General features: G+C 36.8%; 1 protein-coding gene and 1 long non-coding RNA gene across 2 annotated transcripts; one reads left to right on the forward strand and one right to left on the reverse strand.

The window, feature by feature from the left end:
• Window positions 1-486: 486 nt before the first annotated feature.
• On the forward strand, window positions 487-10,419 carry LOC126815072 (methyltransferase-like protein 27). The gene is made up of 6 exons (XM_056099339.1): window positions 487-775; window positions 3,999-4,158; window positions 4,739-4,870; window positions 7,348-7,483; window positions 9,248-9,340; window positions 10,235-10,419. The coding sequence occupies exons 2-6, from the start codon at window positions 4,000-4,002 to the stop codon at window positions 10,417-10,419; spliced, it is 705 nt and encodes a 234-aa protein (XP_055955314.1). The 5' UTR covers window positions 487-775; window position 3,999.
• Window positions 10,420-11,485: 1,066 nt separating this feature from the next.
• LOC126816975 (uncharacterized) lies at window positions 11,486-14,583 on the reverse strand. The gene is made up of 3 exons (XR_007678692.1): window positions 14,448-14,583; window positions 12,122-12,417; window positions 11,486-11,918 (listed from the first exon to the last, which is right to left on the reverse strand). It is a non-coding gene; the product is annotated as an uncharacterized LOC126816975 (long non-coding RNA).
• Between the last annotated feature and the right edge of the window lie 273 nt (window positions 14,584-14,856).

Below are 14,856 nucleotides of genomic sequence, written 5' to 3' on the forward strand. Positions count from 1 at the left end.
AAACTACATAAGTAACATAAACAATAACATCAACACAGTACATGGATAGTTTAAGATAACCATCCCCCCCTCCCTCCGTCCCTCCTTCTGCCACGACAGCGGCTGAACCCCAAAGGCTGCTCTACGCTCCTCCCCGATCGTCTCTCACGTCGTCCTGCCTCCCCTCCCCCGTCTCTTCTAACTGTCAGTAAACACGTGGTTATATAGCCCAACAATTGGTGAAAATGGATACGAAAGGGAAGCGAACTTCTAATCAGGAATTTGAGTCTAACAACACAAAACCATTGTTATATATGGTGACATGTCCTGAGGTCTGAGCACTACGTTTGTACCGGAAACTCGGCTTGTAAACAATCAAACGAAAGTAAAATAGCTTCGACAAACAGAACACCTGCGTCGTGTCAGGGTTGTCTGTGAAATGACACGGATACAACTCATTTAGTTCGATTGAATATTAAATACCCGGACGAAAATGGGATTTTAACAGAATTAGCAAGTTTTACCGGACATTTGACACACGAGGAACACGCTATCTGTAATTATGCCGTGGGAGAAATTAAAACCGTCAGAAAAACAGCGTTACACCAATATTCTTTACGAATAACAACACGAAGAATTTCACTATATTATCTAAGCGATATTATCGGAGAGTAATAAAATTATACATGAATTATAGAAGCAGGGACGGCACAATTAATGATAGAAGACAAGTTTTAGACGATATGTCGGGTGTAAAACTAAATTTCTAAGGCTGGAAAAAATATGTTTACAAAAGGTAAGAAAAAGTGACTTTTTTTTACGTTTTATAAATTGACATTCAGTTCACTTTTCCGATGTCGCCGAGTTTTTTTGAGAACAACCTATGTTATTTTCCATGGAAACTTTTTGAATTGGGGGAATGGAGAGAACCATCAAAGGTGATATTTCGATGAAGATCTGGACAATTACATGGTTCTTGGGAGAAATTTGCCTGGATATTTTTTGAACCTATGTCAAAATATTAAATACAACCTCTAATTCCTTAGAACCCCGAGATTAGGCTCTCCCTCTGGACCCAGCAACGGCCACCTCCCGCTATAACTTTCATTTTACAAAGTTTGAATCCGTCTATGTGTTATATACATGTACTACCATTGTGTAAGTGCAGAAATCTGTGTTTTCATCCCTTTTGACATTGCTGTTTAGTAAGATCTACATGCTGGAACATGGATAGAAAAATATTTACGTTTCTTTTTGATCCTCTTAGGAATTTCGTATGTGAACGTGTACCCATTATTTTCTTTTTAATGGAACATGGTCATAAAAAACTGTATTTATTTTATATCTCAGAATTTACAAACATGAGACCAACACAAACTAATTTAAGGAGATCTGATAGACACACTGATCAGGAGTGAATTTTCGCTAGGCCGCTACAACCACTGATAAAAAGATGACATCGATGCGACTTAATGAGCCAGAAATATTAACTTTTTTCCTGCGACAAATTAAATTTTAAAACATTTTTTTTATGTATTGGAAAAAAAATAAATAAAGGCGTTTTACGTATTTGTAGGTAAAAATTATTTCCTATTTAGTTTAAATGGGTATTAAAATGACTAAAAAGCAGCATTCTGAAAATGTATTTTCCAATGTAATCAAAGAATGAATCCTAAATATTACTTGCTGTAAATATTATAGTTTCGGTCTTTTATGTAGGCCTAACTAATTTAAGTACTATATATGGGCGCTTTCTGGTGACGTAAAAGCTGTAAATGTCAGGAATTGCCATTGGGAAATGAAAAAAAGGCTATACAAAATCATTAGCCAAAACAACTAACAGATATTCAATATTTTATTGCATGATAATGTCACTATCTAATCTATTAATTACGGTAGTGTTTTGACATGAAATAAAAGTTCTATTCCTGACGCAATGCCTGTTCAGAATATTTGTTTGTTTTATTAAAAAACAAATAAATAAAGACATCTCTCCTATAGTTAAGAGGATACCCCTGGTTCTAATTTTTATTAAGTGGCCTATTCCAGCAGTAAAGACAAAATTCACACTGATTAGGCCTATCAATAAAACTGTGTTCAGCCGTATAAAAAAAACTACCACTCAGACTAAAATATCAACTTACATAGTATATTTCCACTGTAGCACCATGGGCCTTTCTGTCTGACATGGAAAGCGGGCGATCCTAAAAACCGATCGCCACATCTTACATACAACCCATGCATCTTTTCTTACTACATATTTCTGTAGCCTTGTGATCGTCTAGAATTTGTCTCTAGCTGTCTTTACTTCTGCTTCACGTTGTGTATTTACTTCTTACAGGTTTCTTAAGACGTTTGTCTTACCAGGAATAACAATGCAACAGTTCGCTTCTACATTTTATATAGCATAGCTGAATACATGGATACAAGCACAGATTACAATACTAGCTAAAAGAGTTATAGAGCCAAAACATAGCTAGTATATGTGTCAATAAAATACCACAAGATTACAAATGAGTGGAATTATTCCAATTGCATCATTTGGCTCAAAGTAACCAATCATTTTGTTAATTGCACAAGTTCAGGGCTATGAACACGCTTTGTTATGCGTGATATACGTGAGTGCTATATAAGATATCTATTTGAAACTTTCAAGCAGACTTCTATTATATTCCAGAGAGGTTCCATCTGAGTTCCTAGATTCGAGGGTTATCAACTATTTCCGTTTTCTTTTGTTTTTGCATTTATGAGAGCATTGCTGCCTACCCGTGCTGTCTACAAATTCCTATTTGACTTTTCTTTACTTCTTAAGTCATCGATTTATCGAAAGCTTTGTGAATGTATCGAAATATTTGAAATCTTGGTCCTTAGTTTCTTGGTGCCATTGAAGCAAGTTGGTTTACTGTGTCGACAGTGAATGCAGTATCGTCCTTATCTGTATGGTTTCAAAGAAGACTTGTTTTCTTTATCCAAATCGACAAAATCTGTAGTAGTTTTAATAAAATGTAGTTGGCGCAAGTGTGTATAAAACACATGGTTGGTGCTAGAATATTTTGCGCTGTGCCTCTTCCACCAATTCTCCCACACCCAGTGGCAGTTACAAACATTCATACACACACACCAGGAGCAGATCCAGGAGTTTATGCAGGAGTTTGCTAGGTTCCTGTTGAGGAAATTTGACAGTAGATAATGCCAGCATCGTCTCCAAATTACGTAGTCATACATACTCACTGAACTTTTTAAAGAGAGAAATCCAACACCCAGTTTGACGTCAATTTTTATTATGAATTAATACGATGACACTGTGCTTCAATTTCATTGATGTAAAGCATTAATTGTGACATTACATATGTCTATATCATTATATCGCGCTTTGAATGTCCATCCCATCCCGCCGTGTCACTTTTTTTATGTAGCTGGGTGGGGGTGGACCCCGCTATCTGGATCCATCCCTGCACAAGCCCCCCTCCCCCCATTCCACAAACCCACACCCACACCATTTTAGGTGGTAGGGGGGTAACTATTTTGACAACTAGAAATTGTTTGTGTTGCAGTTAACGATTGGTATTGTCAGTCTCGATTGGTGGAGAATAGGCATTGACCTTTAATACACCATTAACGGTATATGGCTGTCAGACACAGTGTTCTATGTGGAATTAAAATAGTGATCTATAATTATAAACACTAGATTAACTTACTGATATATTACAGTGTAAGCATGCTATCTAGATTATCTTACTGATAGCCCAGCATTCTGATATTTTTCTAATATTAAAGATACATTGCAGTGTTAGCATGCTATCTAGACGATAAGATGGACTATTTTTCTCAGATTTGAACACCCCAGATGTTTTGTCTAGCCAGGTCGCAACACAAATAATTTGTTTACCGACGGGTAAAGACACAAAAAAGCGGTAATAATCCATCCAATTAATCTTTTATTTCGGCTAATGTTTTCACTACCCCCCCCCCCAGCATTTTAACAGAAATAAATGTCTTTCTATCTCTGTATATTACAGAATGGCTGAAGATAAACTGAAGGATTTTGTCACGGCAGTGGATGATGAAGTGGCGAAACAATCGTATAATATAAATTACGGGGCCCATAAAGTGGGGATCACGAGAGAAGAGTCTGCCAATTATTACACAAATTGGGCGAGAACGGGTACATACGATCAGGTTAGATCATATTTAAATTAGAAAGAGCAAGATATCTCTTGCTTCCTTTGAAGTGAATTTACATGGCTATTAAACATTGTATAGTTTTGTACCTATTTATATACCATTGGAATTGTAGTAGTTCACCCCGAGCTTCTGTGCAACCAAGGTCCAAGCTTTCTGGTGCTGAACACGAAGTCGCGTATGATTGTTCAACTTAATCCAAAACAGGGAGAAAATGGAAAGCTGCATTATTTAAGAACTGTGTCTACCTATTTTGTCTTGCACCATAAATAAAACTCCCCAGGCCACCGAATGGTTGAGATATTAAGTGGATTAGAAAATGTCTTCCATATGGTTGTTTCATGTTAAAATGGAAAATCAAGACTAAACGTATAGTAACAGAGCAACGGTACTTGACAATCGAAACAATTCCTTACCAAAACTTCATATATTCATAACTTGTACAGAATAAAGAAATTTGACAGCAAATTTTCAACAAATTGGTTTTTCATTATCTATTTTGTAAAAGTATTATAGCAATAACGACCAGCTCTCTATCTAAGTTTGAGAATCACATGAAACTTTTATACTGTTCCAGGATTTATCAAAAGGTAAAATCTACAATGGACCTATAGTTGCTGGTGCTGCATTGGCGAAACACTACCCAACTAACAGAGATAATATAAGTATATTAGATATAGCTGCTGGAACAGGATATGTGGCGGAAGAGGTGGGTATTATAAAATACTGATTTGATTCAAAACACGAATGAATTCTCCCATTGCAATCTAAGTATTGACTATATTGAGATGCATCATGAGGGGTACAGAAGGGTCCAAGGATTAATCGAGGTGTAACTTGAAAGGCGGAAGGGCGGTTGATTAATTAAGGTGTATTACTGGAGTGACGATGTGTAATTTGAGGTACGGAAGGCGGCAGATTTATTGAGGTGTAACTCGAGGGGCGGAACGGCGGTTGATTAAAGATATATTATGGGAGATTTTTATAGAGAGTTAGCCATTCTTGCTATAACAGTTCAAAAGTAGATGATGAAAGAAGAATATATTGAAAAATTTAGTCAAATTACTTTATTCTGAACATAGGTATCATCGTTGTAATATTTGCCTAGAAATAGTAGCGAATTATGTCTTCACCTCCGCTGATCGTGATTGACAGGCATTAACTCCACCTACATATCTCGATTATCAAGTAAAGTTTTCAATGGCATACCGAAACGCTTTACAGCGGCCTCGATAAGTACACTCTATCATTTAGCCTCGATCTAACTGACGTATTTTCATCAGGTTATCCCTTATTTGATTTAATCAATTAGTGAAATCCTATTTAAATCCGAGCTGTAGCCGAGCCATCCGTGGGTCTACAGAGTTGATTTTGGTCTTGTTGTTTAAATAAAGATCTAATTTATAATTTCTATAACATCTGAAGCCTAAATTAAGACTTGCAATAATCAGATTTAGCACTTGCATAATGCATGTTTAATTGAGGTGGATTAATTGCGGTGTAACTGGGTACGCCTGTTGTTAGCGACGGAGGGCGGCAGATAAATTGAGGTGTAATTTCAATACTTAGTTCGCGCACAGGCAATTTAGCAACGGAACTGAAATATAGAATCTGGACAAAAATCCACAGTATTGGACAGGTAACTTTACTCCTTGTCAAAACAAGTATTTAATTGAACTGATGACTTACATAGATAACATAATATCTTGTAACATGGACGGGAAATCTTTCTTTGTTATTTTTGTAAAATAAGCAAATTATTTCCCTCTAGCAGACTGGCTGGGGCTTAAAGCTGAACTCCAATTACAAAACTACAGAAATAATTAAATAAAAAAAATAACGCCCAAAATAATCGCCATACTTGTTTTCAAGTTGTAGAACAATCATGACGATTGTACGGCATACAAAAACAGAGGCAGGCCACGCCCGCATCTAGTTCACTACTTGTCATCCACACTGTCCACATCCGGCTAGCAATATTTCAGCTGACTGATTGACGTTTTTTCACTATCAGTTTACTGAAAATATTATTGCTACACAATTATTATGTCTGATCAGGTACATATTATTTTACTAATTAGACGAAATAAGTAAACTATGGTGTACTTTTGCTCTAAAAATATGAGAAAACTGCTTTACCAAACAATAACAAATCCGCAACGCCAACATTTTTTTTCGTATTTCTTGAAATACAGCAGCGTGGAAACACCAAATAATTTCTAGTATTATAAAGTCTAGTATTATCGTTCCAAAATATATCCAAAGCAGCAATAAAACTGTTGTTCTCTCCATCAAATAAGTATGTTTCACTTCAAAATATTCACCATCTTGTGAAGTAGTTATGTCCATTGATGTTATGTCAACAACATATAATTGGTTGGTGTTCTTAGACTTGTTATTGTTTGGGGTAAGGCAGTTGTTTTGTTTCTTATTTTTAGAGCAAAAGTACACAGTGGTTTACTTATTTCGTCTAATTAGTAAAATAATATGTACCTGATCAGATATTTCTGGGTTATTTGTGCAATAACAACGAGCATGTTGAACAGGTGTCATTGTTACAAGTCATTTATAGCACGCTTCATTCGTTAACAGGTTTAACACCTCGGCCTACTGTCACTATGGTTATTCCTGTTACCCCATGAAAGCCGTGCTATAAAGATAACTTATGATCAATAGGGTACCATAGATAGTATGCCTGGTGATCAACAGGGTACTATAGATAGCATGCCTTGTGATCAACAGGGTTCCATAGATAGCATGCCTTGTGATCAACAGGGTACCGTAGATACCCTTGTAATCAACAGGGTACCATATATAGTATGCCTTGTGATCAACAGAGTACCATACATGCCTTGTGATCAACAGGGTAACATAGATAACACGTCTTGTGATCAACAGGGTACCCATCTATCTAACCTAGAGGTCACAGTGTTGACCAGAAATGTTCCTGGGATTTTTTCGGAACAACACCTGGTCGTTCAAACGGGTAAAAAAACGAGTTCCGTGTACCCCCTGACCTGCACGTAAAAGATCCCATTACAGAAGGAATTAAATTGCTGTGCGGGCAAAACTTCCCGCCTAGCACACTCTATATGTAACAGTGGGACGTTAAATAAAAATCCATTTCATTAATTCATTCATTCTTATTTTTTATGCATTCATTCATTGTTATTTTTTAACTTTCAGTTATTAAAATATGGATTTAAGATTATAGATGCGCTGGATCCATCAGAAGGGATGCTGGAAATTGCTAAAACTAAAGACTTGTACAGAAAATATATCTGTGATTTTCTAAATGGTGGAAATGTATCGATTCCTGAAGGTATAATTATAATATTTTAGATGTCCCTCTAGTTTATATACGGCCACGGTCATCCTAACCTGGCCGACCGTAAGTTTGATGTCCGAGTGGATAGAGTCTGGTTTGAAAATACCCCCCCCCCCCCCTTACAAAAACTGAGTCGTTTGGAGATGAACGTCAAAACTGCTTATTCGGATACGTAACCCTTTAAAGATTTAGCCTCAATTTTTCCGTTGGGTCACCTGATAATCGATTGCCGTTCTTTTAGAGGTCTATACAGTGAATGACCCATGTGATGACGAAAGGTAAATTTCACCTACACGTTATTGTTATAAAATAAAAGTCTGGTTTCAGACACCGTATAATACAGCTTGGGACAGATGAAGACTGACTGGTTAAAGTTTGAAAACTTATCACGTATATTGAATTAGTTAACCTGTCCTAAGGTATATGATTTTAGGGGCTTTTAACACAATATTAAGCAGTGTTTTTCTCCCAAAATATAATCGAGATTGGCATGTGTAAACAATCAATGAATTCAACATGGCGCAGTAAATAAGGCGTAAAAACCGAAGTACCGTGTAAACGTTGGCGTGTACATAAAAGAACAATTCGATGTCTGGGCAAAATCTTCTCTAACGCACACTAACAACCTATTATATCTGTAATACCTTTTCAATCTCCCCATAAATAAGAAAGACTGGCGCGATTTCGTCAAAATTGTATCAGGTTTAACAGTCAGAATCAGCATATAAACCAATCATCACCAAAATCGAAGGGGGTACGGTTGACCTCATTGGGTGACTTGACCCGGAATGATTGAACATCCCTGTTAAACAGCATGAATCATTGTTGTCTATTTTTTAGATGAATATGACTGTTGTATAATATTTAGTTACTAGCAGGATACCCTGCTTCGCTCGTGGGTCATAACTCCGAAACCGGAAGTGGTAGACTAACACCACCTGGCCTATGTTACTCCCCGGTCCAAGCTACCCCTATACCCCAAATTTCAGACTCGGGGCAGACCTAGTGTAGCCGCCAACCCCGAACAGACCGGCTTCGCTCGGGGGTCATACTCCGAAACCGGAAGTGGTAGACTAACGCCACCTGGCCTATGTTACTCCCCGGTCCGAGTTTCCCCTATACCCCAAATTTCAGACTCGGGGCAAACCTAGTGTAGCCGCCAACCCCGAACAGACAGACTTCGCCCGGGGGTCATAACTCCGAAACCGGAAGTGGTAGACTGACGCCACCTGGCCTATGTTACTCCCTGGTCCGAGCTACCCCTATACCCCAAATTTCAGACTCGGGGCAGATGTAGCCGCCAACCCCGAACAGACAGACTTCGCTCGGGGGTCATAACTCCGAAACCGGAAGTGGTAGACTAACGCCATTTGGCCTATGTTACTCCCCGGTCCCAACTACCCCTATCCCCCAAATTTCAGACTCGGGGCAGACCTAGTGTAGCCGCCAACCCCGAACAGACCGGCTTCGCTCGGGGGTCATAACTCCAAAACCGGAAGTGGTAGACTAACGCCACCTAGCCCATGTTACTCCCCGGTCCAAGCTACCCCTATACCCCAAATTTCAGACTCGGGGCAGACCTAGTGTAGCCGCCAACCCCGAACAGACAGACAGACAGACAGACAAACGACAGTCACAAATATATATATATAGATGATGTATTTTTAGATGTATATTTGTTGTATAATATTTTGTTACATGATGTATTTTTAGATGAATATGACTGTTGTGTAATATTTAGTTATGATGTATTTTTAGATGACTATGATTGTTGTGTTGTATCTGGTGGAATGGGTGAAGGTCATATACCATGTTCAGGTCTCCATGAGATGATCCGTGTAGTTAAACCAGGTAATTCACACCGTTTTGATTTTCTCCACTTTTACCGTCTGTGGTGTTTCCTCTATATGGTGGCGGGGTTGGATGGCCGAATGGTTAGCACATGCGCATTGTATCACAAGGTCTGTGATGTTTCCTCTATACGATGTTTAATCACCGGAATAAGCCGTTCTTGACCGAAATATCAGCCGTTAATGAGCCAAATCATACACCCAAAACAGCCGCTTTTGACCGAAATATGAACCGTTAATGACAGCAATGCGCCGTTTATGACTACTAGGCGTGTTATGATCCAACCCCTGCCATGTGATGTGTTCAGATGGCGATTTCTTGACTCCTGGAGGAACTAACTGACCAGGAGGAACTAATGCCGAAGTTAGATGTAGGGTATTGGAATCAGCCGAGATTTGCCGAATGTCTTCGTACTTCGCAGTTTTGAGATCTTCCTTCTAAAAGTTGCAAGTCTTCATAATAGTAACCCGGCAGACGCATCACATGGGTGTAGCTAGTTGTAGGGTACAGGTGTCTGCCGAGGTTTGCCGAAGGATCGCACATACCATTGCATTCAGCGCATGTGTACGGAACTTCCGAAGTAGAGAAGCGGTTCTACCTATCAATAAACGGCCACACCAGGTGTCCCAGCTCCTGTTTTTGTCTGATATCATATAGGTCCATGTTTATAGTAAGGTGTTGGGGGGGGGGGGGGCAACTCTGGTATGTTCATCTATATTCCAGGTGGCCATAGTTTGTATAGTGATGAGTATATATCTATATTCCAGGTGGGTTAGTTTGTATGTGATGAGTATATATCTATATTCCAGGTGGCCATAGTTTATATAGTGATGTGTATATATCTATATTCCAGGTGGGCTAGTTTGTATAGTGATCAGTATATCTATATTCCAGGTGGGCTAGTTTGTATAGTGATGAGAGAAGAATATTTATCATATGTTGAAGATTATAAAAATAAACTAGAACCGCTGATGGCTAAATTAGAAAAGGAAGGAAAATGGCGGCGATCATCACGTGACGTCATCCCTAACTATTCATTTAATAAAAATGGCGTCGTATTTAAGTACGAGAAGTGCTAAAATAAACGTGTTTTGTATTTTTTCTATTTCCTCAAAACCATGAAACATGAAATGATGTTTATCAACGCCCATCTTTAATGTGGACATATTTTTGTGTTGTTCCAATACTCATCCGCTGATTAAGGTTGTATTGAGACCCCTGCCTGTAGCCCAGTCAGCGTCCCCGTCGTTAATCCGAACCTTGTCGTACTCATTACGATTTTACATATATAGGTTGTTACATCAGTTCCCCCCCCCCCATACAGACTTTACACTGGTTGTTATCAAAGTCAGAAGGTATAAGTTATCCCCCCCATATAGACTTTACACTGGTTGTTATCAGAGTCAGAAGGTATAAGTTATCCCCCCATATAGACTTTACACTGGTTGTTATCAGAGTCAGAAGGTATAAGTTATCCTACCATTAAGATTTTACATGGGTTATTAATCGAGTCAGAAGGTATAAATTATCACACCATTAAGATTTTACGTGGGTTGTTCCCCGAGTCAGAAGATATAGATTATTAAGATTTTTTAAACAGGTTTTAGAGGTTTTGGTAACAACAGGATATTTCATCCGAAAATTTCATCGCATTCACCCGACGCTGTCGGCCGCGAATTTACTAATTATTAAGTCACCTGCACCATGTTTGTGGGGATACGCCAGAATGGTCTCTTTCAGGAAAAATCAACTAGCGCTCCCGGCAACAAAAATGGGACATTTTCAATGAAAAAATTCCTACTTATTCAATATTCCTAATTGGTTAATCAAATGGTCAAAAATTTCTCACCTAGTTTTTTAACCAGTTAAATTCTCTTGACTCTTGGCGATACAATGATAATAGGTCAATTAATAATATGACGATATGATAATTTCATAGGTTGATGGTTGTAAATTACTTGGAGGTCGGGGGTTTGACCTAAATTAATCGATTTATGAGACATATTATTTGACAGAGATTATAATCAGATATGCCAACAAATCGCATATTTGGGGTTCATTTTTCAAAATTTCCCGCCCCAATCCGACCCTGCAATGAATTAGTACATTCTGTTCCCCTGATTCAAAATGTCTTGAATGAGGAACCCTTACATAATAGTTTATTTTAAATACAGTAGGTGTAATTATATACAATACAATATAAATTGTCAATTAACATTTAAATTTTAATACCAAGCCGATATCATTTAACATTTAAATTCTAATATGATACAAACTAGGCATACTTTGGTATCAATACAATCAAACTATCTGATTAGTTAAAACTGAATACAATCAAACAAACTAACACTAGCAGACTATATCACCCTCACCTACACCGTAATGTGAAAATGATAGATCTTTGTTGTTGTTACTTTGGTAGATGAACTTCTTCTGTTTTACACTGTAGATACTAGTAATACAACTCACACCACAATCTCTACCATACTTCCTTCTACACTCCTCCTGTATCATAGATTCTAGTTCACTTACAGTTTTATCTCTACTAACACTAAAAGTCATCTTACCAAACCAAACACTGTAAATACAGGTAAATATATATTATATTATACCTACTATTGTAAATACAGGTAAATATATATTATATTATAATACCTACCTCAATAGATACAGGTAAATACATGTTAAATAAAACATGTACTTTATACTTACATACAAACGATCGCGATACCGGTAAATATATATTATACTATAAAACATGTACATGTAGTTTATACTTACATATAGAGCTTCAGAGTAATCATATCCTCCTCCTCTTCCTCCTCCTCCTCGTCATCCATCTGATATTCTGATCCCTCAGTCTTTGTATCATCATTATTATTTTCTAACGCGGCCATTCTTTCCTCCAATTGTTTGACTCGGTCTTTTAATTCACCCACCTCTTCCCGCAGGTCAACCACCTCTGATTGAAGTTGATTTCTCTGGTGGAATACATTACCATTTCCAATCTGCACCTCATCACCGTTAACATGGTATGTATTGTTTATAGTATACGCCAGGTTGTTGTTGGTTACGTTCTGAATAATATATTATAATATATACATAAAACATTTTATAAAAAAAAATAATGTGTACATAATACATTTAGACTGGTTTTATATATTGTATTGATAACAGATATTGAGAAAAAACATTCATAATAAATAACGGGAATTTCCACAACTTGAACTAGTTTCAACTAGTTACTGTTTACGTCATTGTTCAATTGTTGACGTCATATTATAAATTTAATCAATCAGGGGTGATAATTTGTATGTAGGTAAAGATTTTTAAAAAAGATTAGAAAACACAAAACTTTCAAACATAGAGACCAATATATGATTTGTTTTTTAGTTACTGTAGTCATGTGGTGCAATTTCCTTAGTCTTACCTCACATTTGAGGGGTATGGTCAGGGGGTAGGGCCAGGGGGTCTAATGGGAGCGCATTAGACCATAAGGTATTTCATTGAATCACGTGTCTTGTTTGTTAGAGAAACCTATTATTGAAAAACACATTTATTTATGTATTGAATATTATGTCACTGCAAACAGATTACTTTGACGTAGCATAGAAAGAAACCGAGATGATCAACCTGTTTCAATATTTCTATCAGATATTTGGTTTTTTGTTATAAAGATTATAAAAGATTAAGATGAAAGGAATGTTAAAATAAAATGTTAAAAATTAAGAAATGACATGGATTGAACATTGACGTTTATAAGAAGAATTACCCGTCTGTATCCAAAATTGTGTTTAAATGGAGTTTCCTCCCTTCTTATAAAAATTCTGGTCACAGATGATATTGTCGATCATTAATACCAATATCTCAAATCATTTGTATTTCTGTTATAATTAAACTATTTCAAGATTAACAGTTTTAGATAATTTAATATAATAATGTGACTCGACGAATAAACAGTTGATAAAAGTAGATCATCTGCTCCACATGTACAAACAGCAAGTTTTAAATATTGATATTTATATTTGGTGTATAACGTTGTACTCACGTGATTAGACATATTTATAATGTGATTTGGGTTATTAAACACGTCTTGAATTATCTACACTACAGGCTTATAACGATGTCTGCTCGCTCTGTGGCACTAAAACTTGGGCGACGCTGCACAAATCAAACGGGAAGTATTTATTTTATAGAAGTCCCTCATGGAAAAACCCATTTATTTATAGTAACTATTTCAGTTTCATTGTAGCCTAGAGTGTTGAGACCCCCAGTTACAGTTATAAAAGTGTTTATATGATAATAGAGTCTACTATATGTATTACGTCAGTATTATATGGATAAAGAGAAATGTCAAGGGGTTGATAGCAGCAGTTATTATGCATTTTCGTCACGTGAAGAAAGCGGTCAAAACGTTAGACTTGTATTGAATAACGGGAATTCCCACAACACGAACCTGTTTGAACCAGTAATTGTGAAATTAGCGCTTGTATATTTTATTAGATTTTATTTGTGTCTTCTTTTGTTTTTGTTTTTTTCTCTCCTGTTTTTGAAAGTTGCGAGTCGCCGTAAGGCCAGTACGGCGACTCTCTCGCAACATTTGACAATATATGACAAACATAATTGATTTGAATCATATGTTTAAACAATCTACCAACATAAGACTACTTCTATTTCTACGACAATTAGACCATTTTCATTTTCACGATAATTAGATCACTTCCATTTTCACGATAATTAGATCACTTCCTCCACGATAATTAGGTCATTTCCATTTCCACGATAATTAGGTCATTTCCATTTCTACGATAATTAGATCATTTCCATTTCCACGATAATTAGATGATTTCCATTTTCACGATAATTAGATCATCTGCATTTCCACGATAATTAGATCATTTCCATTCCCACGATAATTAGGTCATTTCCATTTTCACGATATTTAGATCATTTCCACGATAATTAGGTCATTTCGAAACTACCTGATGAATCGGATACCCATAGATGACATTTAAAACATTAATATCAAACATCACATGTAACAGTTAAAGATTTAAATATATTTTATATGATGTATACAAACTTATATAATATCTATACTACTCACGCGATCAGACATATTGCCAATAAACACAGCTATATCATCTAAACTATAACACAACCGTCTTCTACCGATATCGGGGAGCTTGTGGTTCTTAGATAAGGGGCGAGTCTGCGCTGTACAAAAGGGAAATCATTTTTAGAGAACCCCATTATTGAAAAACCCATTTATTTATAGTAACTGACTCGGATTTTTGAGGTCAAGAACAGCCACTGTTACTATTGTGTATTGTATCACATATCGGGTATTCCCATAGCGAAAATTAAATAAAATGGTGTTTAACTTCCCACTGTTCTACTCCGATTGAACTAATGAAGGAGGTCATACAAAATGAAATGAAATAAATGGGTTTTAACGTCCTAATGTTCTGCTCCGAACTGGGCTAATGAAGACGGACATACGCCATACAGTGTGC

Source organism: Patella vulgata, chromosome 3 (genome assembly GCF_932274485.2).
Source record: "Patella vulgata chromosome 3, xgPatVulg1.2, whole genome shotgun sequence".
In the NCBI taxonomy this organism is placed as follows: Eukaryota; Metazoa; Mollusca; class Gastropoda; family Patellidae; genus Patella; species Patella vulgata.